A 20,344-nucleotide genomic window follows, 5' to 3' on the forward strand; every position below is an offset into this window, starting at 1 on the left:
TTCTACCATATATATTAATTTATAAGAGATTATGGGGATGTGTCACCTACCATACTATTTACTATTAAAATGTACAGTTCGGTGTTTTTATACTTACAGACATGTGCTACTACCGCTGCCATGACTATTAGAACATTTTCGCCACCCTGAACCCTGGGGGTCACCCCTGCCCCCACTCCAGCCCCCAAGAGCCATTTCCGTTTCTTTCGCCTGTTCTGCACACTTTATATGGTGGAATCATGTAATACGTGGTCCTTTGTGACAGCCCCTTCCACTGACACAGTGCCTTGAAGGTCCACCCACACTGTCACACGTTCCCACACTTAACTGGCTTTCACTGGAGAACAATATTCCATTTGGACGAACGTAACCACTTCTGTACATCTGTTTGATAGGAATTTGGATTGTTTCCTTTTTTTAAACTATTATGAACAATGCTGCTGTGAACATTCATGTACAAGCTTTTGTGAGGATCCACTCTTATTTCTCGGGATTGTGCACCACCTCAGATTTGAATTCCTGGGTCACACGGTTGCTCCATGTTTAACCTTTTGAAGAGCTTTCCAAAGCGACATGAGATTGTCCATATGTAGGGGCTTGTCATCCATGAGCAGAGATAGCTTTACGTCTCCCTTTCTAATTTGGATGCCTTTTTCTTGTCTGATTGCTCTGGCTAGACCTTCCAGCAGCAAAAGTGGGCGGCCTTGTCTTGTTCCAGATCTTAGGGGTATAGCTTTCGGCCTTCCACCGGTGAGAGTGTGGGTTGTTCATAACTGCCTCTGTCATGTTGAGGAGGTCGCCGTCACTCCCAGCTTCCCGAGTGTTTTCATCCTGCAGTGGTGTTGCGTTTCATCCAGTGCCAGCTCAGCAACACCTGAACCACAGCTCCAACGTGTTGTAATGTGGTGGTCAATTTCCGTTACGCTGAACCATCCTCACATGCCCAGGATGGATCCCACTCGGCTGTGGTGTATAATCCTTTCTCTGTGCTTCTGGATTAGGTTTGCTAGTATGTTGTTGAGGGTTTTTGCTTCTATAGTTTTAACAGATATTGGTCTGTAACTCCTTTCTTCTGATGTCTTTATGTGGCTGCCATATCAAGGTAATGCTGGGCTTGTGAGTTAAGAGGTCTTCCTTCCTCTAGTAATTTTTTGTTAGAGTTTGAGAAGGATTGATGCTAATTCTTCTCTGAATGTTAAGTAGAATTCACCCATGAAGCCATCTGGTCCTGAACTTCTCATTGTTGGGAGGTTTTTGGTTCTTGATTCCATCTCCTTACTTGTAGTAAATTCTGCTGAGAATTTGCTGTAGCAAGTTCTGCTGCGTAATTCTGTCTTGTAGTTCTGTCAAGATTTTCTGTTTCTTCTCAAAGTAATTTGTGTGTTTCTGAATTTGCCCATTTCATCTGGGTTATCGCATTTGTTGGCATTTAGTTGTTCGTAGTACACTCACGAGCTTCCCTGGAAGCTCGGCTGGTAAGGAATCCACCTGCAATGCAGGAGACCCCAGTCTGATCCCTGGGTTGGGATGATCCCCTGGAGAAGGGGAAGCTACCCACTCCAGGATTCTGTCCTGGGGAATTTCATGGACAGCAGAGCCTGGCGGGCTACAATCCATGGGGTTGCAAAGAGCTGGACACGACTTTCGGTTTCAGTCCTTTTTATTTATATAAGGTTAGGTCATCCACCACTTTTGTTTCTGATTTTGAGTGCTTCTCTTCTTTTCTGTCTAGCTAAAGTCTTGTCAATTTCACTGACTTTTTTGGAGATCCAACTTTCAGTATCATTGGTTCTCTGTATTGTTTCTTTTTAACTTATTTATTTTTAATTGGAGGATAATTGCTTTACAGTATTGTGTTGATTTCTGCCATATATCTCTGTATCCTTTCTTATTTCATTTATCCCCCCTCTAAGCTTCATTCTTTCTCTCCTCCTGCTAGCTTTAGATTTAGTTTTCTTTTTCTATCCATATGAATTTGAAGATCAGATTTTGAATTTTCACAAAGAATCCTGTTGGGGTTTGGGTGGTGATTGAGTTAGATTTGTACATCAACTGGGGGAATGTCCCCATGTTAACTGTGTTAATTCTTCCAATTTATGAATATGAGATATCTTTATTTTTTATTGAAGTACAGTTGACTTAAAATGTGTTCATTTCTGCTGTACAGACAAGCATTTCAGCTATACATTCTTTTTTGAGGATTCAGAGAAGCGCTTCCATTTATTTAGAGCATCACTAATTTCTTTCAACAATGTTTTGTAGCTGTCAGCATAAAAATCTTGAACTTCCCTGTTTAATTTTTGAGGAAACATTTTAAAAGGGGCTTCAAGCCGGCTCCTTTTTGACACGGTGGCCCCATCTTTCACACCTCGCACAGCAAATTCAGGACAGGTCCACCGGCTCTCTCGTGCCCGCTGCCCGGCTCTGTGCTGCCAGGTCCCGGCGCATGAAGCTCCCGAGGAGCCCCGCGGGCAGGCGGGCTGAGCTGGTGCTTCTGGGGGGCCGTGGGAAGGAGGGAGTGGGGGAGGGCCGGGAAGCACAGGGAGCCGGGCGATTCCAGGACCAACCAGGGGCGCATCGCCTCGCCCCAGATCCGACTGAGATTTCTGAGGGAGTGTTGGCAAGTTTCACTCATCTGGGAAAAGATGTCCTTCTTTATTTAGCAAACACCACCACGGTTCACTGGAGGAAGTTTTTGCACTTCCATTTTGTCTTGCTTGGATTGTTCTTTCCATTTGGTTCAGTGAGATTTCTCCTCCAACAGGGTTCTCCTTCTCAGTGAGGGAGCAGCGGTGATGGCGAACAGTCTCTCTCTCCCCTGAGGGGGTGGAATCAGAGGGAAGTGCAGGCAACTCGGGTGTGAGCGAGCTCCCCGCAGAGGGTCCCCGCGGAAGGACCTCCAGGCTCAGGGCTCTGCACCCAGGGTGGGGCAGGCACAGGGCTCCAGACTCCCCCAGAATACCTGGGCCCATGGCTGCAGTGGAGGCCCAGCCTGGGTGGCTCAGGCTGTGCTAGATGCAGACCCCGCGAGCCTGGTTTAACCAGCAAGGGCCCAGAGGACCCCCTCTGCCCTCCCCGTCATCAGCAGCCCAGAGCCGGATGCAGGGTTCTGTCCAGCGCAGCCCTGATGTGAGCGTGTACATGTGCACGTGTGTGTCTGCGTGTGTGAGCCACCTTGGGTCCTGCCCACCCGCCCTGAGAGCCTCGGTCCCGCCTGTGGTGGAGACGGCTTCCGGGTTGGGGGGCGGCTTCCAGGAGGGTACAGTCTGTGACACGACCCAGCACAATGAGCACTCCATCAGGTTAGCCATATTTTAAAAGGTTAACTCCACAACTCAGAGTGTGTTTTTCACCAGGTATGCCAACTGTCTTGTGAAATCCAGCCATGAAATCTGCATTTAGATCCTCAGGTGAATTTGGGAAGATAGTTAATGCATAATGATGATAATTGCTATTTTTTTGCTTAATAACAAAAAAGTGTTCAGTGAATAGCTGGAAATGAGGAAGCCAAGATGCTTCCACATTTTGTTACCTCACTTTTACAAAGAGAAATTACCAGCCCCTCAGGATTTATTATATGTTATGCAGGCTGGATGGCATCACCAACTCAATGGACATGAGTTTGGGTAAACTCCGGGAGTTGGTGATGGACAGGGAAGCCTGGCGTGCTGCGATTCATGGGGTCGCAAAGTGTCCGACACGACTGAGCGATTGAACTGAACTGAACTGATGCAGACTTATTAAAAAAAAACCTACACTATATCCTCATTACATGTTTCCGTTCGGACATCATTTATGGTGGGTTGTTACCCTGTGTGTTGTCATTGCTTTATTTTTCAGAGGTAAGGTGTAAGTTTCCACGCATACGCCAGAAAATTCAGTCCCTGAACTCAGGGGAAATGACAGTGTTATCAACGTGTGGCAAAATCAAATTTAATTCATTTCAGTTAAACTTTTTTCTTTGATGCTGTTCATTTATGGAACCATAGCCATAGCGTAGCTTGCAGGCTAAACATTAAGCAGAAACGTGATACGTGTGTGGAGCAATAATGGGTTGGCTCTTTAGCATGGAGCAACATTAGAATTGTATTAAATTACACGTTAATGGAAAAATAAAGCAGGCAATAATAGGATGACAACTTAGGCTGCTATACAGTCTAGATTACAGAATACGGTCATGCTGTTTACTAGCTGAACCCTGAATTTCCTTTGAAAACTTGCTTTTAACTGTGTTAAAATGTAATGGAACCTGAAATATCCCTTCCTAATATTTCAAGTTCTCCAGTTACAGTGTGGCCATTGAGACGGGCAGGCGCTGCGTAGCTCTAATGGGATGGCCACCCCCCCCATTGAGCGGCTCACGCTGGACGGAGCGAGGCTGTGCCGGGGGGTGAAGGGCCCCTAGACCCGGAATCGCAGACCCCGTGCTACCCCCAGGAGCCTGCGCCCGGCCTCACCCCCACCCTGGCGTCCCTGGGAAAGTTTTGTTTTTTCTCCTGCCGGCAGGCGCTCCCCAGTAGACCTCTCACCCCCCAAGTTCCTGGGATCGGGGAAGCTCAGTCCTCTTCTTATCACTCGTCCCCTCGTCTGGACCAGCCTGACAGGTGGCAGCTGTGGAGCCTGGGGCGGGGCCTTGGAGCCCACACTGGTGTTGGCCAGCGTGGTGGTGCCAGACGCTCAGTGAGGCCAAGTGCGTGGAGAGGCCTGAGTCACGAGAGACAGGTTACTGATGGGAGGCCCCGGCCGAGACCACGGCATCTCAGTTCCCTGTTCCTGGACTCAGGAGCAGACAGGTTACTGACGGGAGGCCCCGGCCGAGACCACGGCGTCTCAGATCCCTGTTCCTGGACTCAGGAGAGACAGGTTACTGACGGGAGGCCCCGGCCAAGACCACGGCATCTCAGATCCCTGTTCCTGGACTCAGGAGAGACAGGTTACTAACGGGAGGCCCCGGCCAAGACCACGGTGTCTCAGCCAAGACCACGGTGTCTCAGATCCCTGTTCCTGGACTCGGGAGCAGACCAGTTACTGACAGGAGGCCCCAGTCGAGACCACGGTGTCTCAGATCCCTGTTCCTGGACTCAGGAGCAGACCGGTTACTGACGGGAGGCCCCAGTCGAGACCACGGCATCTCAGATCCCTGTTCCTGGACTCAGGAGCAGACCGGTTACTGACGGGAGGCCCCGGCCGAGACCACGGCGTCTCAGACCCCTGTTCCTGGCCAGCCTGGGTGTGAGCGCATGGGGTGACACTGCAGGAGCCTCAGACCTCGGCCTCCGGCTGGTCTGGGGTGTGAGCATGTAGTCACCACCCTCCACCCAGGCAGGGTTCTTGTTTCCTACAGAACAGCCCCAAGATATGTGTCAGATGGCACGTCCATCCCTGAGGAGCAACCGGGACCCTCTCTCATTGCTGCGCCGGTGTTGAATCTCTCGTCTCGTTTCTTCAGGACGTTTTCCTTTTTTCTGCAATTCCCTCACTTCCCCAGCTAGTAACTGCTGGCTCTGCTCTTTGAGGCTCTGGGAAGCCTGGAGACTAAAGGCTTTTCTCCAAGCTGAGAACGGGGCATGTGGCGGGGCATGTGCCTGGGCTCCGCAGGGTCCTGCCTCATTTCCACAGGCATCGTTGGTCCGGTGCCTGGCAGGTGGTGATGCTTCTCCTGCGGGGTCATTGAGAGAATTGGGTCACTGGCCATTGGGGAGACGCCTCGTCTCTGTCTGCTTTCTTCCCTGTTTCCCGTGGTGGCCCGAGGGGCGCCTCTGGGGCCAGGGTGGGTGGCTCTGTGAGCGCGGGTCCTCGCCTCGCGAGGTGGCTCCAGGGTAGGTCTGTGAGTGAAAAAAGCGGGATGCTCTTGGTGGAGGGGGACAGGGCCCCCGGTCCTGGGAGGGGTGCTGGACCCTGAGGCGGGGTCGGGCTCAGTCAGCTTCCTTCCTGAGAGCGTGAGGCCCTTGGCGCTGACGGGGGGCCCTTCTTGACCCCATCCACACACGCACACAGGGGTCCCAGGCTCGTCTGAGCCCAGGCGGGTGGTGCTGACGCCGGGTCTCAGACAAGAAGCGTCGCAGCCCGGGGGGCAGGCCGTGGAGAGGACCCGTGAGAGCGGCTGCTGGCGTGACACGGCGCAGGATGCTCCCAGAGGCTGAGAGACAAGCCAGCAGTCCGGGGCGCTGGGCTTACCCGCTCTCCTCGGGGCTCAGAGCCTCTGCTGGGCCTGGCACAGGCTGGGGCCGGCCAGTGGCCTCCCGGGGCCCGCCACCCCGTCTGTGTTCCCTGCATGTGCACATTGTGTCAGGGTGTATGCATTACAGATGCTTGTCACGTGTGCACATTATACACTCTAACAGGATCTGTTCCCTGTGTATACTGTATCCTTACTAGATACTATATGTGTATTATATATGAATATATGCATTATATATACATGTTATGTGTCCATTTTACATGGCAATAGAATCTATTCCCTATGTGTATTATATGCATGTTAGTTGCTCAGTCATGTCTGACTCTTTGCAATCCCATGGTCTATAGCCGGCCAGGTTCCTCTGTCCATGGAATTCTCCAGGCAAGAATACTGTAGTAGGTTGCATACCCTGCTCCAGAGGATCTTCCCAACCCAGAGATCAAACCCACGTCTCCTGCATTGCAGGCGAATTCTTTACCACTGAGCCACCAGGGAAGCCCCATATATATGCATACTATATATATATATGCATTACATATACATGTTATGTGTGCATATTATACACAATCATAGACTATTTCCTGTGTATGCATATTTATATTATATATATAGTATACTGTAATAGAGCCTTATTTCTGCATATAATATATGCATGTTATAAATGAATATATGTATTACCTATACATACTACTTGTGTAAAGAGCCTCTTAATGAAAGTGAAAGAGGAGAGTGAAAAAGTTGGCTTAAGCTCAAGATTCAGAAAACTAAGATCATGGCATCTGGTCCCATCACTTCATGGCAAATAGATGGGGAAACAGTGGAAACAGTGGCTGACTTTATTTTTCTGGGCTCCAAAATCACTGCAGATGGTGATTGCAGCCATGAAATTAAAAGACGCTTACTCCTTGGGAAGAAAGTTATGACCAACCTAGACAGCATATTAAAAAGCAGAGACATTACTTTGTCAACAAAGGTACGTCTAGTCAAGGCTATGGTTTTTCCAGTGGTCGTGTATGGATGTGAGAGTTGGACTAGAAAGAAAGCTGAGCGCCAAAGAATTGATGCTTTTGAACTGTGGTGTTGGAGAAGACTCTTGAGAGTCCCTTGGACTGCAAGGAAATCCAACCAGTCCATCCTAAAGGAGATCGGCCCTGGGTGTTCATTGGAAGGACTGATGCTAAAGCTGAAACTCCAGTACTTTGGCCACCTGATGTGAAGAGCTGACTCATTGGAAAAGACCCTGATGCTGGGAAAGATTGAGGGCAGGAGGAGAAGGGGACGACAGAGGCTGAGTTGGTTGGATGGCATCACCTACTCAATGGACATGGGTTTGGGTATACTCCCGGAGTTGGTGATGGACAGGGAGGCCTGGCATGCTGCAGTTCATGGGGTGGAACTGAACTGAACTACTTGTGTATGTTATATACTGTAATAGAATTGGTTTCCTGTACATATTTGTTATTGTTGTTCAATTACTTAGTTGTGTCCAGCTCTCCATGACGCTGTGGGCTGCAGCATGCCTGTACATATTAGGGTCTGTATTTTCTGTATGTATTACATTATATATCATATATGCATACTATGTACTATTGTGACCCATTGGGCTGTAGCTCTCCAGGCTCCTCTGTCCATTGGATTTTTCAGGCAAGAATAACGGAGTAGGTTGCCATGCCCTCCAGGGGATCTTCCTGACCCAGGGATCAGACCCACGTCACCTGTGTCTCCTGCATTGCAGGCAAATTTCTTTACCTGCTGAGCCATTGAGGAAGCTATGTGTGTGTGTGTGTGTGTGTGTGTGTGTATACTATATACTATAATGGGCTTCCCTGGTGGCTCAGATTGTAAAGAATCTGTTTGCAATGTGGGAGACCTGGGTTTGATCCCTGGGTCGGGAAGGTCGCCTGGAGGAGGGCATGGCAACCCACTGTAGTATTCTTGCCTGGAGAATCCCCATGGACAGAGGAGCCTGGGAGGTTACAGTCATTGGGGTTGCAAGGAGTTGGACATGACTGAGCAACTAAGCACTGCACAGCACACATACACTATAAAGTCTGTATTTACTGTATATATTATATTAAATGCATACTGTGTACTGTACACATATTATGTGTGGATATATGCATTATGTGTAAACATTACATATGCATACAGTGTGCTGTGTTAGAGTCTGTATCTCCTGCACCTCTTTGACGGCCAGCTGGAAGCAATAGAAGCATAAACGCTAGGACAGCAGGAAGTAGATGTAGAATGAGGGGCAAAGCCTGGAGCCCAGTAAACCTGAACTTCATAAATGCTGAGGGCTGAAAATGGTAACAACCACAACCATGGTAAGGTAGCTGGAGTAACCATTGCGTGCCCTCCTCCTGGACCTCCAAGGTTGAGGACACGGAAGCCCACCTAGAGTCCTGCACCAGAGGGGGCAGAACCTAACTAGTCATGTCCAGAGGCCCCGTTCCAACCACTGGACTGAGCAGCCTTCCCCCTGGCAAACCCAGCATCCTGCAGAGGTCAGCTCTGGTGGTTCGAGGGTCTTTGTGCAGTAGCACCACTCACAAAATGAAATCTTTTTTTCTGACTAGGATCGTGTAGCTCAAAATCAACAGTGCGAAACAGGAAATCAGGGCATCACAGCTTCATCCTCACATTGACTTGGATGGTGGCCTTGAGAAGGTCCCCTCTGCTCCTTGCCTGCACGGCCAGCGTGTGGCTTTACGTGGCTGACGGCCAGCCCTCTGTATGGCTCATCAGCCCACCAGCTAATCACTGCTTAAGTAGCAGGTGTTACTCCTCAAGCTTCTTAGACTGAACTACAACACTCAAATGTAGTCAGTGTAACTCTTTTCCCCCAAACTGCTTGCTTAACACCACCAAATCTTACTGTTAAGGCCTGATGACCATTTTAGACATTCAGTATTTGTAGTTGCAAAACCACGCTGGGGAACACTGGTTACTCTTCTTCATACTCCTGGACTTTGGAGCTGTCCATGTGGTGTGAAAAAACAGCCGTTCACTTGAGTGTCCAAATCAGGAGTGGCCCCAGGATAAAAACAGTTCACGTGTGGACGCGGGTGTCCACACAGGGTTTCCCTCCAAGTCGCTCCACGTCTGACCCGGCTTCTGTGTTCTCTCGACAGACCAGCAGTATTCATGGTCCCCGACTCCGCACTTCAATGAAGAGAGGTACTCCCCCGCACCAAGGACTATGAAGGGCTTATCCGGGAGTCGGAACCCGCCGCTGTGCTCCGGCCACACGTGTGGCCTGACGCCGCCCGAGGACTGCGAGCTGGGCCACCTGCACCATGGGCCCGAGGCGCGGCCGCCCTACCTGCTCAGCCCCGCCGACAGCTGCCCGCTGGAGCACCACCGCTGCTCCCCGCGGACCTCCATCCACTCCGACTGCGTGATGCTGCCGGTGGTGCTGGGCGACCACGTGTCCAGCAGCACCTTCCCCCGCATGCACTACAGCTCCCACTACGACAGCAGGGACGACTGCACCGTGGCCCACGCGGGCGCCAAGATCAACCGCATCCCGGCCAACCTGCTGGACCAGTTCGAGAAGCAGCTGCCGCTGCACCGGGACGGCTTCCACACGCTGCAGTACCAGCGCGCCTCCGCGGCCGCCGAGCAGCGCAGCGAGAGCCCCGGCCGCATCCGGCACCTGGTGCACTCCGTGCAGAAGCTCTTCACCAAGTCCCACTCGCTGGAGGGCTCGTCCAAGGGCCACGTCAACGGCACCAGGGCCGACGGCAGGGCGGACGAGCACGCGCACGGCCACCACGTCAAGCACGGCCGGCGGAGCAAGAGCCGCGAGCGCAAGGTGGAGGGCCGGCCGCGCGGGGGCCCGGGCAGCTGGTGGGGCTCGGACGACAACCTGGACAGCGACAGCACCTGCCGCGCCTCCAGCGCGCTCGGCCGGCCCCACGCCGAGCCCGCGGCCCGCTGCTACCCCGACGCGCTGCCCGGCCCCTTCGGGGACCTCTCGCTGCGGACCTCCAAGAGCAACAACGACGTCAAGTGCTCGGCCTGCGAGGGCCTGGCCCTGACGCCCGACGCCAAGTACATGAAGCGCAGCTCCTGGTCCACGCTCACCGTGAGCCAGGCCAAGGAGGCCTACCGCAAGAGCTCCCTTCACCTGGACAAGCCACCCGGGCCCCCGGAGCTGAAGCCGCCGCTGCGGCCCTGCCACTACCTGCAGGTGAGGGCTGGGTCCCGGTTCTGCAGGAGAGGGGGGCGTCCGGGCTCTGCAGATCAGGGGTGGGGGGGCGTCCCAGCTCTGCAGGTCAGGGGGGCGTCCGGGCTCTGCAGGTCAGGGGGGCATCCCAGCTCTGCAGGTAAGGGGGGGGTCCGGGCTCTGCAGGTGAGGTCTGGGTCCCAGTTCTGCAGGAGAGGGGGGCGTCCGGGCTCTGCAGGTGAGGGGGGGCATCCGGGTTCTACAGGTGAGAGGGGCATCCCGGCTCTGCAGATCAGGGGGGCGTCCGGGCTCTGCAGGTGAGGGGGGCATCCAGGCTCTGCAGGTCGGGGAGGCGTCCGGGCTCTGCAGGTGAGGGCTGGGTCCTGGTTCTGCAGGTCAGGGGGGTATCTGGGCTCTGCAGGTGAGAGGGGGCATCCGGGCTCTGCAGGTCAGGGGGGCATCCAGGCTCTGCAGGTGAGGGGGGCGTCCAGGCTCTGCAGGTGAGGGGGGGCAGTCCCGGCTCTGCAGGTCAGGGGGGCGTCCCGGCTCTGCAGGTCAGGGGGCGTCCCGGCTCTACAGCTGAGGGGGGCGTCTAGGCTCTGCAGGTGAGGGGGGGCGTCCAGGCTCTGCAGGTGAGGGGGGCATCCAGACTCTGCAGGTCAGGGGGGTGTCCCAGCTCCGCAGGTCAGGGGGGCGTCCCGGCTCTGCAGGTCAGGGGGCGTCCCGGCTCTACAGCTGAGGGGGGCGTCCGGGCTCTGCAGGAGAAGGGGGCGTCCGGGCTCTGCAGGTGAGGGGGGCGTCCCGACTCTGCAGGCTACTGGTGGGGCCATCCCGGAAGGACCTGGAGTGTGGCGGGCCAGCCCCGGGGGCCTCTGAGGCTGCAGGATCCAGTGACGGCCACGACGTGTGCGCCCACAGCAACATTTCCCCATCTGAAAGTGGCCAGTGGGGCCCAGGAGTGAGTTTGAGTGAGTTTGCATGAGCTCACCAGCCTTCCCCACGCTGGCAGCTTTACACCTTGGATACGTCAGGGAGCCTGGTTGTAGGAACCGAATCCGTTCTCTGGGGTGTGGGTGAAACATACCGCAGGCAACAACAGGCACATGGTGGGCGTGGAGGCCGTGATGTGTGGGACCCTCTGCTGGGCCTCCCTGTCCTTTTGGCTCCTAACCACACGTGCCCAAGTGAGAGGGAGCCCAGCGCTAAGAGGCCCCTCTTCTTTCAAAAGGCCTCTGCAGTTACTTCTCTCAGCCAACAGCACTGTTAGCAAAGCCCTAAAACCTGAAGTTTCCTTCAGGCCACATGTAATTTGCATTCGAATCCGCCCTTCAGTGGGTGATGGGGGCTGTGCCCGAGATTGGAGAGACCCTCTTGGAATCCTGAGTAACCGTCTGATCGCCAGCATCTGATTGCTGGCTGAGTCGTTAGGCAGTCAGTTAACCAGGCAGATAAGCAACCGCGATTCTTCTCAGGCATCAGATGGCTGCGAATTGCATTAGCAATTCCAACCGCCACCTGGAGCACGGTCCATGACCCAGTGGATCTGGTTTAAAAGGAAAATCTGCTCATCAGATTGCTTTCATAGGCAGATTTATTCAAAGAGACAGATGGATTTAAATAGCAATATTTAACAATATTGCTTATTTATATTAAAAGTAATATTTGATTAACAGTAATTAAAATATTAATATTTAAGAGACTTAAATTTTACTTGTAGTTACTTGCTAAATGCCCCCTTGCATGCTCGGTTGTGTCCGACTCTCTGTGACCCCGTGGACTGTAGCCCACCAGGTTCGTCTCTCCCTGGAATTCTCCAGGCAAGGATACTGGAATGGGTTGCCATGCCCTCCTCCAGGGGATCTTCCCAACCCAGGGATCGAACCCAGGTCTCCCTCGTTGCAGGCAGGTTCTTTACCACTGAGGCACCAGGGAAGTCCTTGCTAATGCATAAATAGGAAGTTTTTGCCTGAACGTCTGTAAAGGACTGTGATAAACACAGATGTGAGACCTGGAGCGCCCCAGGCCCCACCCCTCCCCAGACTGCTGGTGTTCGGGGAGCTGGGAGCCCCAGCCCTCCCGCAGACTCCTGCTGACTGCACTGCACTTCCTGGGGATCCTCCCCGGCCAGATCAGAGGCAGAAGTGGAAGAGTTTGTCTGTAGCTGCTGCTGTAGGAATAAGATTTAAAAGAACAGAGGGGAGAAATAAATGCTCACAGGCTCTTTTTATTTTCTCCACCAGAAGCTAGAGAAATTTGGAGCTGAACAAAAGCGTTTTATTTTATTTTCACCTTTGGTTTGTACAGAATACATAGTTAACATTAGAGGAAGTTCTTTTTATGTTTTTAAGTAGGTCAAAGCAGACAACAGAATTGAAAGAAAATTCTGATTCATTTTATTCTTTGAAAGAGCTTGTTTTGGTGTTTCCTCCATTGGCAGACACAGCATCTAAGGTCAGAGTTTTAATGAATGTCACACTGACGAGGTGGGTGGCGTGCAGCTGGTCAGCTCAGGATCGGATGGCCCCCTTGTCGCGCCCTGCCCTGAGTTCCAGGGACACAAGGTGGATGGTGGCTGCCTGGCCCTGGTGGGAGGACAGATGGGGGCAGCTGCCTCTGTCACACCTGGAACGTGGGCCTGGGCCCCTCCAGTGCAGCCCCCTGCAGCATCACACAGCCCAGGACCAGCACCAGCTCTGGTCCCCTTCTCCCGTCCTGGGCCCTGCCTCTCCCCCTGCCTCCTTCACTTTCCGTCCCTCCTTCCTCTCTCTGTTGTTTCTGCCCGACTGGTGGTCCAGACCCGCGGGGTCCCTCCAGTCTCCCCCCGTGTCTGTGTTGGCTGTGCTGCAGTGTCTTGTCTGGGGTCTGCTGGGGGAAGAGCTCCCACCCTGACACTCTGGGAGCTGTCGGAGGAGATGAGCAGAGGACATGGAGCCTGAGGGTCACCGTGGGCATGGAGGCTTCCCCAGGCTGGAAGGGCATTTCAGCCTTGCCCCCAGCACCCAGCCTCTGCCAAGGTCTGCCCGTCCCAGCCCCGGGCACGCAGCCTGCCCCACCGTCCTTCACAGGACAGGGCTCCAAACACTGTGGGTCGTGAGCAGCCTGCCTCCGGGTCACTCATGAAGCTGATGAGGCCCCCTGGCCCCCAGCTCGAGTGCACACAGAAATGCAGCCTACGCCGCCGCCTTTCCCAGTGTTCTTCACACAGTGCGTTCTGTGCCGAGGGCGGCGGGCGTGCCAGCCCACGAGTCAGCTCCTCTGACTTCCCACCGCGAACGTTCAGTCACACACAGGCCCTGCCATTCTTAACTGGTGAACGAGAATGAAGTAGAATGTTCACCCACACAATATTACATGTTTCTGTAGTGACTGACGGTTTCCCAAGGGCCTTTCTTACACTCTCTCAAATCTAACCACAGCGTCTGATGTATACGCGATCAATGAGGCAGAGAGATTTACCAGGCTCACGGCTGGCAAATGCTCAAACCCCAGCATCTGTCAATGAAGAATTTATTTCAGCAACATTTCTCAAACACCTGCCTGTCACAGGCCCGAGACCAAACCAGCACCTGATGGATAGGCAGTGAGCGGTCGCAGCCTCCCGGGTCGGTCCACGTGCTGGACACCCGTCACTCCCGTCGGCCCTGCCCCCGTGTGCTGGAATAGGGGGACAAAGTCCGGACAGAGGTGGGGTCACTTCAGACAGGGTGTGGAGGAGTCGGTCTCAGAGCTGACCCACGCCCTCATCTCTTGATCGGAAGTCAGCCTTTACGTCTGACCGTGTGGGAGCACCCAAGGCCAGAGACCTTTGAAGTACTTGAGGCAGAAACCAGAAAAGGCCCGTTTGGTAAAGATGGATGGTTTTCCTAAACCGCACCTGGAAGGCTGACTGCACGTTATGCTCAGACTTTGCGCTGCGTGGATAGGCGGCACCCCAGCTCCCACGTCGTTCAAGGCTCAATTGCACAGGCTTGTGTCTGTGTATAAAGCTTCCAAACGCTAATAAAACAGAGAAATAAAAGGAAGGTCACTTGTAATAAGAACATGAATCTTAATATAAAATCGCCTGGGCCCTGACAGACATGTCCAGAGGGAAGTGGAGTGTTCGGGAGCTCGTTTCTGAGTGGAGACTTGCTGCTAATCTGGACCGGAGGAGGGAGTCTCAGAGACCCACCTGCAGGCTGCTCTGACCCTCCAGGTGGAGCACCATAGTTCCCTCCATCAGTGACACCGTGCAGAGGAAACCAAGAGCACTTTGGTTTACATACAGAAAAGAGCTCGGGTCGTCGTAGACATGAAGGCAAATGCTAGGATCGCACAGGACGGGAGCCAGCCCTCCAGGGGGTGGGGTCGCACAAGACAGCAGCCGGTCCTCCAGCGGGTGGAGTTGCGTCCTGCTTCTTGGCCCCCAGGGTGCTGGCCACATCCCTCCAGTGTGTGGCATCAAGGCTGCCCCAGACACATGTCTGGGCTGCCCTCAAGGGCGCCCCCTCGGACCCATGGTCTTGCACTGTGACAGCCTAGAACTGGGAAGCCCAGCTATCTTGCTCTGTTATATTCCCAGGGCAAGTGTGCCTGGCGTGCATTTAAAACAAAACAACAAAATTTTGGACTGAATGGAGAAGACATGTCCCCACATGGACACCTAGTGTTTGATGGCATTTTCTTCCTTGGTTTCAGCATCTGGAAGAGAATATTATTACAAAACCCCAGCCCTTGTCCCTTTGCCATGCTGCTTGAAGGGAAGAAAGGACATTTTAATCTGCAGCCTGAAGTCTCCTTCAAGCAACAAGCAGGAGATACTGAAATCTACACTCACCTCAACCTTAGGAAGATGCCTATTCAGAAACTGTAAATGTCACTAACTGCTATAAGCAAGTAGGAAATAAGAGTAATAATTATCTCTAAATGCAGCACAGATTGTGCATGGATTTGCGGAGGCTGTGGATACCGTGAAAAGAAGTTTATTCGTTCATGAAAGCACTTGATGTTTTGGGGTCCATGCTGGCCGCCCTCACACCTGCCGCTGCAGGTTTGTGGCCCTGTAGTGTGCTGGAGAAGGTGTTCTTTACTGAGGCATGGTGGCGTTTCCGGGTCACTCCCCGTTCTTCTGACAGTCTGCAGACATATGCTTCGGAATCAGTATTGCAACCACTCTTGACTCTGGTTTACTCTCCTTCTGTATTGAAATCTCGTCTGTCAAAGACTGCGAAATTGGCAGCTTCAATCAGAAACAAAAATATACAAGCTGATCTCATTTGTTAGTTAATTCACAAGCTGCTGGAAAAAAAAATCTTTACTTTGTATTTTTTTTTACAGAAGCATGTTTTTTGATTCACAAAAATTCTATAAGCTGCCAGCGGGAATGCATCTTCCCTGGCACATGGCTCCTCCCCATCCGCCTCCCGCCAGCTTCCTTGGAGCACCTGCTGGACAGCTGAGCCCCTCATCTCTCCGGGGTGCTGGCGGGGGAGCCAGAGCCTCTGTGAGCCTCTCTTGTGCCTTCTGCTCAAGTCCCAGTGAGCTAGAGCCCCCAGCCTCACCTCCAGGAAGCCTTCCCCGATCACCTCCTCTCTGTCGACAGCTTCCTCTGGTCCTTCCCTGTTTGCCCTCTGCATCTCCTTCTTTGCCCTAATTAAACCATAATTCACGTTATTTTATGCCTGTCTCCTCTACTGAAATGTATTCTCATTTGGGACTAAATTTTCTTAAATTAAAAAAATAAGTTTACTTTTTATTACAATAGTTATTAATATATATATGGTCCATGTAGAAAATTTAGAAAATATAAATATAAAAAAAAATCATTGAAAAGCCCACCGTTACTGTCTCCCAGTGATAATCACACATCCTTCCGGCTGTGTTTCTATGCATGATACAGCATCTCTGTCTTTCAAGGCTTCCCTGGTGGCTCAGCGGTAAAGAATCCCCCTGCCAGTGCAGGAGACAAAGGAGACATGGTTCAATTCCTGGGTCGGGAAGATCCCTGGAGGAGGAAATGGCAACCCACTCCAGTATTCTTACCTGGGAAATCCCATGGACAGAGGAGCCTGGTGGGTACAGTCCATGTGGTCTCAAAACATCGGACGCAACTGAACATGCATGCACACACACACACTTCTGCCTTTAAGGTATAGAAACATGGTGTCCACACCTTAAACACTGCTCTCCCTCGTGGACATCTCTCCTTGGCTAAACACTAGTTCTGCATATTATCCATGGTATGATTTAGTAGATATGTTCAGCCACCCCATCAGATATTATCAGTTCCCTCCTTTGACCCTAATGATCAGCTCACAGTCCCCGGCACGAATCCTGTTGTCCGGGGATGTTGCTAGGTCAAAGGCACACACAGATCGAGTCTTCCGACTAGTGGCATAAAGCGTGGGCCCGCGTTACTGCTGGGCATGAGGCAGGGGGCAGCCTCTGTCCCACAGCCTTGTCCGTCCTCCAGTTTGTCGGGATTGCTGAAACTGACCCCCGCGAGGAGAGAGGTGAGAGCCTGGATGCACAGAGAAGCCCAGACTTCCCTCGTCCTGATCTCTTCTCCCGAGTGCCCCCACTCCTGTAAACCTGTGTCTGTTGCCCCAGTGACTGTGTTCCCGGTGTTTCTTCCTCCCGCAGTGTCTCTGGCAGCTCTGCACTGCCCTCTCTGGTCTCGTGCCCACCTGCTCCCCGGGGTCACCATCCCCTTGAAAGCCGCTTGGAGATGGGCAGTCAGCACCTGGCTGTAGGGAGCTTGGACATGCTGCCCCCAAGCCCTGCTCTGCGGCTGTGAGTCCCTGGGCCACGCCGCCCTGAGGGTCAGGCCTATGAGGACCCAGAGTCTCCGTCCTGTGAAGCCCCCTCCTCGTCCACATGAGGCTGGCATGTCTCCGTGTCTTTCATGGACCCAGCCTGGCCTGGGGTGGGGGCTGGTTCCACACACAGGCTGCAGGGAGGCTCCGTGGAGCGTCACCGTGGGGCGTGGGAGGCTCGGTGCCTACATGCTCACCCTCACTGAGGGGCGCCCGCTCCCTGCGTGTTGGCGGGGGCCCCAGAAGGGGCATCTGTCCTGCCCTGGGCTGCAGTCTGCAAGATGGAAGACGGAGAAAACGCGCTTTCAGCTGATAACTCTGCCCTCGCGGCCAGCCCTGTGTGTCCCTGGCTGGGACGGTGACGAACGGTCCAGTGGCCCCATCAAAACTGGAGAGATGACAAATGAGCACATCTACAGAACAAACTCACAGACACAGAGAACAGGCTTGCAGTTGCCAAGGGGGCCGGAGGGGTGGGAAGGACTGGGGGTTTGGGGTTAGCAGATGTAAACTAGTGGGTGAACAGCAGGTCCTACTGGATAGCACAGAGAACTATTCAATATCCTGTGATAAACCACAATGGAAAAGAATATGAAAAGCAATGTATACATGTATAACTGAATCACTTTGTTATACAGCAGATATTAACAACGTTGTGAATGAAATGAAGTTCAATTAAAAAAAATTTTTTAAAAAACGTGGAAAGATGGCAAGACTCCTTTTAGAATGAACCCACTCCAGTATTCTTGCCTGGAGAATCCCCATGGACAGAGGAGCCTGGCAGGCTCCATGGGGTCCCTGAGGTCGCAAGGAGTCAGACAGGAGTGAACGACTAAGCACAGCACAGCCAGAGTGTACTTATGTCTCTAAACATTAACCACAGGACAAGCCCCACCTCTGAAGACTTTGTCAACACGGAGCTGCGTCGTCCCCTGTCTCCACGAAGAGCATGGTGGGAGATTCCCACTGGGTCCTTGGGTCCTTGGGCTACAGAGCTCCATGCGATGGTGCCGCGCGTGTGCCCTCACACAGCCCTCTGCACTCGGCCACTGCCTGGGGTGGTTTTGGTTTTTGTCAGCATCACGGCTGGTGGAGCGTGAAGGGACCGCTCCGCCCTGAGCGCCCGTGGTGGAGACACCCCGTGGTGCGTGTGCTCTGTGGGGACCTCGGGTTTCCGGGGGGCGGGTCCTTCCTCCCGCAGCGCAGCCTGCACGCGCGCCGCAGACAGCTCCGGTCTGAGGGCCGGGACTCGGGTCTGGGCGTGGCCTGGGCACCGGCGCGCAGGGCCCCGGCGTGGGGCCATGGCCCAGCCCTGGGCTCAGCCCCCGTGTCGGCTCGCACGGGCCTCAGGGCCGCCTCCTCTGGTTTCCTTCTTCTCCTCCTCCTTTCCTCCTTTCCACACTGGAGACCTCTTAGTCCAGGTTTCTCAACGTTCAACTGCCTTCTTACCACAAGGAAGTAAATCTAAGTGTTAGCAGTGGTTCTTCCAGGTGCTGAGACTACGTTTTTTCCTCATTCTACTTTTCTAACATTTTCTCACTTTTTCCATAACACTTATCACTTTTATAACAGGAGGAAAAGCAATGATTATATGTGAATGTCCTTTTGGGATTTGAGTGGCAGACCATGAAGAAGCGTGTGGCGTTCGGTGCTGAGTGCCCGAGACCAGCCGAGTCTTTGGGGGCCGCGTCCCCAGGAGGCAGCTGGGGCCCTGACGCCCTGTGTGCTCTCCCCAGGTGCCCCAGGACGAGTGGGGAGGGCGCCCCCTGGGGGGCAGAGACGACGAGATCCCCTGCAGGAGGATGAGGAGCGGGAGTTACATCAAAGCCATGGGCGATGAGGACAGCGGGGACTCGGACTCCAGCCCCAAGACGTCCCCCAAGCTGGCCCTCCGGCCGGAGCCCCTGCTCACATCCATCGGACAGAGGCCGCTGGGAGACCTCCAAACGTAAGCCCCCCGCACTTCCCCCGCCCCAGCCCAGGGCTTCCCTCACAGGAGCCAGCGGTCAACCCAGAAAATCCCAGGATGGAAAATATTAGACTCAATGGCCGTCAATTTAAAGTCCTCTAAAAAACCTTTCAGAACTTTGGTTACACTTACTGCGTAGTATTTAAGGAAATATACTAGGGCGATTTCTATGTCAGGTGTTAATATTTAAGCACCTGTCATAGCCAGTGACCCATCCGTGTCTTCTCAGATCATTCCAGCTATTTATCAGAAGCACGTTTGTGTGTGTGTGAGACAGTCACAGTGGGGAGTTTTCTGTTTACTGTAACTTTACAGATGCATATGTAGGCAACAAAGTTTTTGCAAGGTAAGAACAGGAACTGGATTAGTTTTACAAATATCACAGAATATGCTTTATATATTTGTCCAAAGATACATTGTGGGGTTTTTAAAATTGAAAAATAGTTGATTTACAATGCTGCGCCAATCTGCTATATAGCAAAGTAATTTAGTTATACACACGTATACGTTCTCTGTTTAAAGTCTTTTCCATTATGGTTTATCCCAGGATATTGGATACAGTTTCCTGTGCTTCTGTTTATCCAGCCTGTCTGCAATAGTTTGCATCCGCTAATCCCAAACTCCCAACCCATCCCCACCCCCACTCCCTCCTGGCAACCACAAGTCTGTTCTGGGTCTGTAAGTCTGTTTCTGTTTCACAGATAAATTCATTTGGGTTATTTTAGATTCCACATGTAAGTGATATCATATGGTGTTTGTCTTTCTCTTTTGCCTTACTTCACATAGTATGATAATCTCTAGGTCCATCCATGTTGCTCAAGTGGCATAATTCCATTCTCTTTCATGGCTGAGAAGTGTTCCATTGCATATATGTACCACATCTCCTTTATCCATTCATCTCTGCATGGACAGACAGGACGATTCCAGGTCTAGGCTATTGTGAATAGCGCTGCAATGAACGTAGGGGTGCATGCTAAGATACATTGTTGATAAATTTAACTAATTTCCAAAATATCAACAGAGGAACTTGGCTATTCAGTTGAATGATGAAAACGCTACTGCAGTTCTTAGCTGTCAGCCTGTGTGTGTTTCTGGTCCTTCCAGCTAAGTCTGGATTCACATGCAAAGAAGCACCTGCTTTTGCCACCACGAACTGTGGCTTCTCTGGTGTGGAGGTTCAACGAGAGGGTGAAACGGCAGGTCGGCTCTCTTCCTGGGGCATGTGCTAC

The 20,344-nt window shown here is 52.7% G+C and overlaps 1 protein-coding gene across 1 annotated transcript in view; it reads left to right on the forward strand.

Annotated features, from left to right (window-relative positions):
• DLGAP2 (DLG associated protein 2) overlaps window positions 1-20,344 on the forward strand; it is a 590,155-nt gene that overhangs the window by 497,684 nt on the left and 72,127 nt on the right. Inside the window, exons 5-6 of the mRNA XM_043454559.1 lie at window positions 9,316-10,376; window positions 18,883-19,094. Coding sequence (XP_043310494.1) covers window positions 9,316-10,376; window positions 18,883-19,094 — 1,273 coding nt within the window. The remainder of the gene's footprint in view (window positions 1-9,315; window positions 10,377-18,882; window positions 19,095-20,344) is intronic.

This window comes from Cervus canadensis, chromosome 31, assembly GCF_019320065.1.
Source record: "Cervus canadensis isolate Bull #8, Minnesota chromosome 31, ASM1932006v1, whole genome shotgun sequence".
Lineage (NCBI taxonomy): Eukaryota > Metazoa > Chordata > Mammalia > Artiodactyla > Cervidae > Cervus > Cervus canadensis.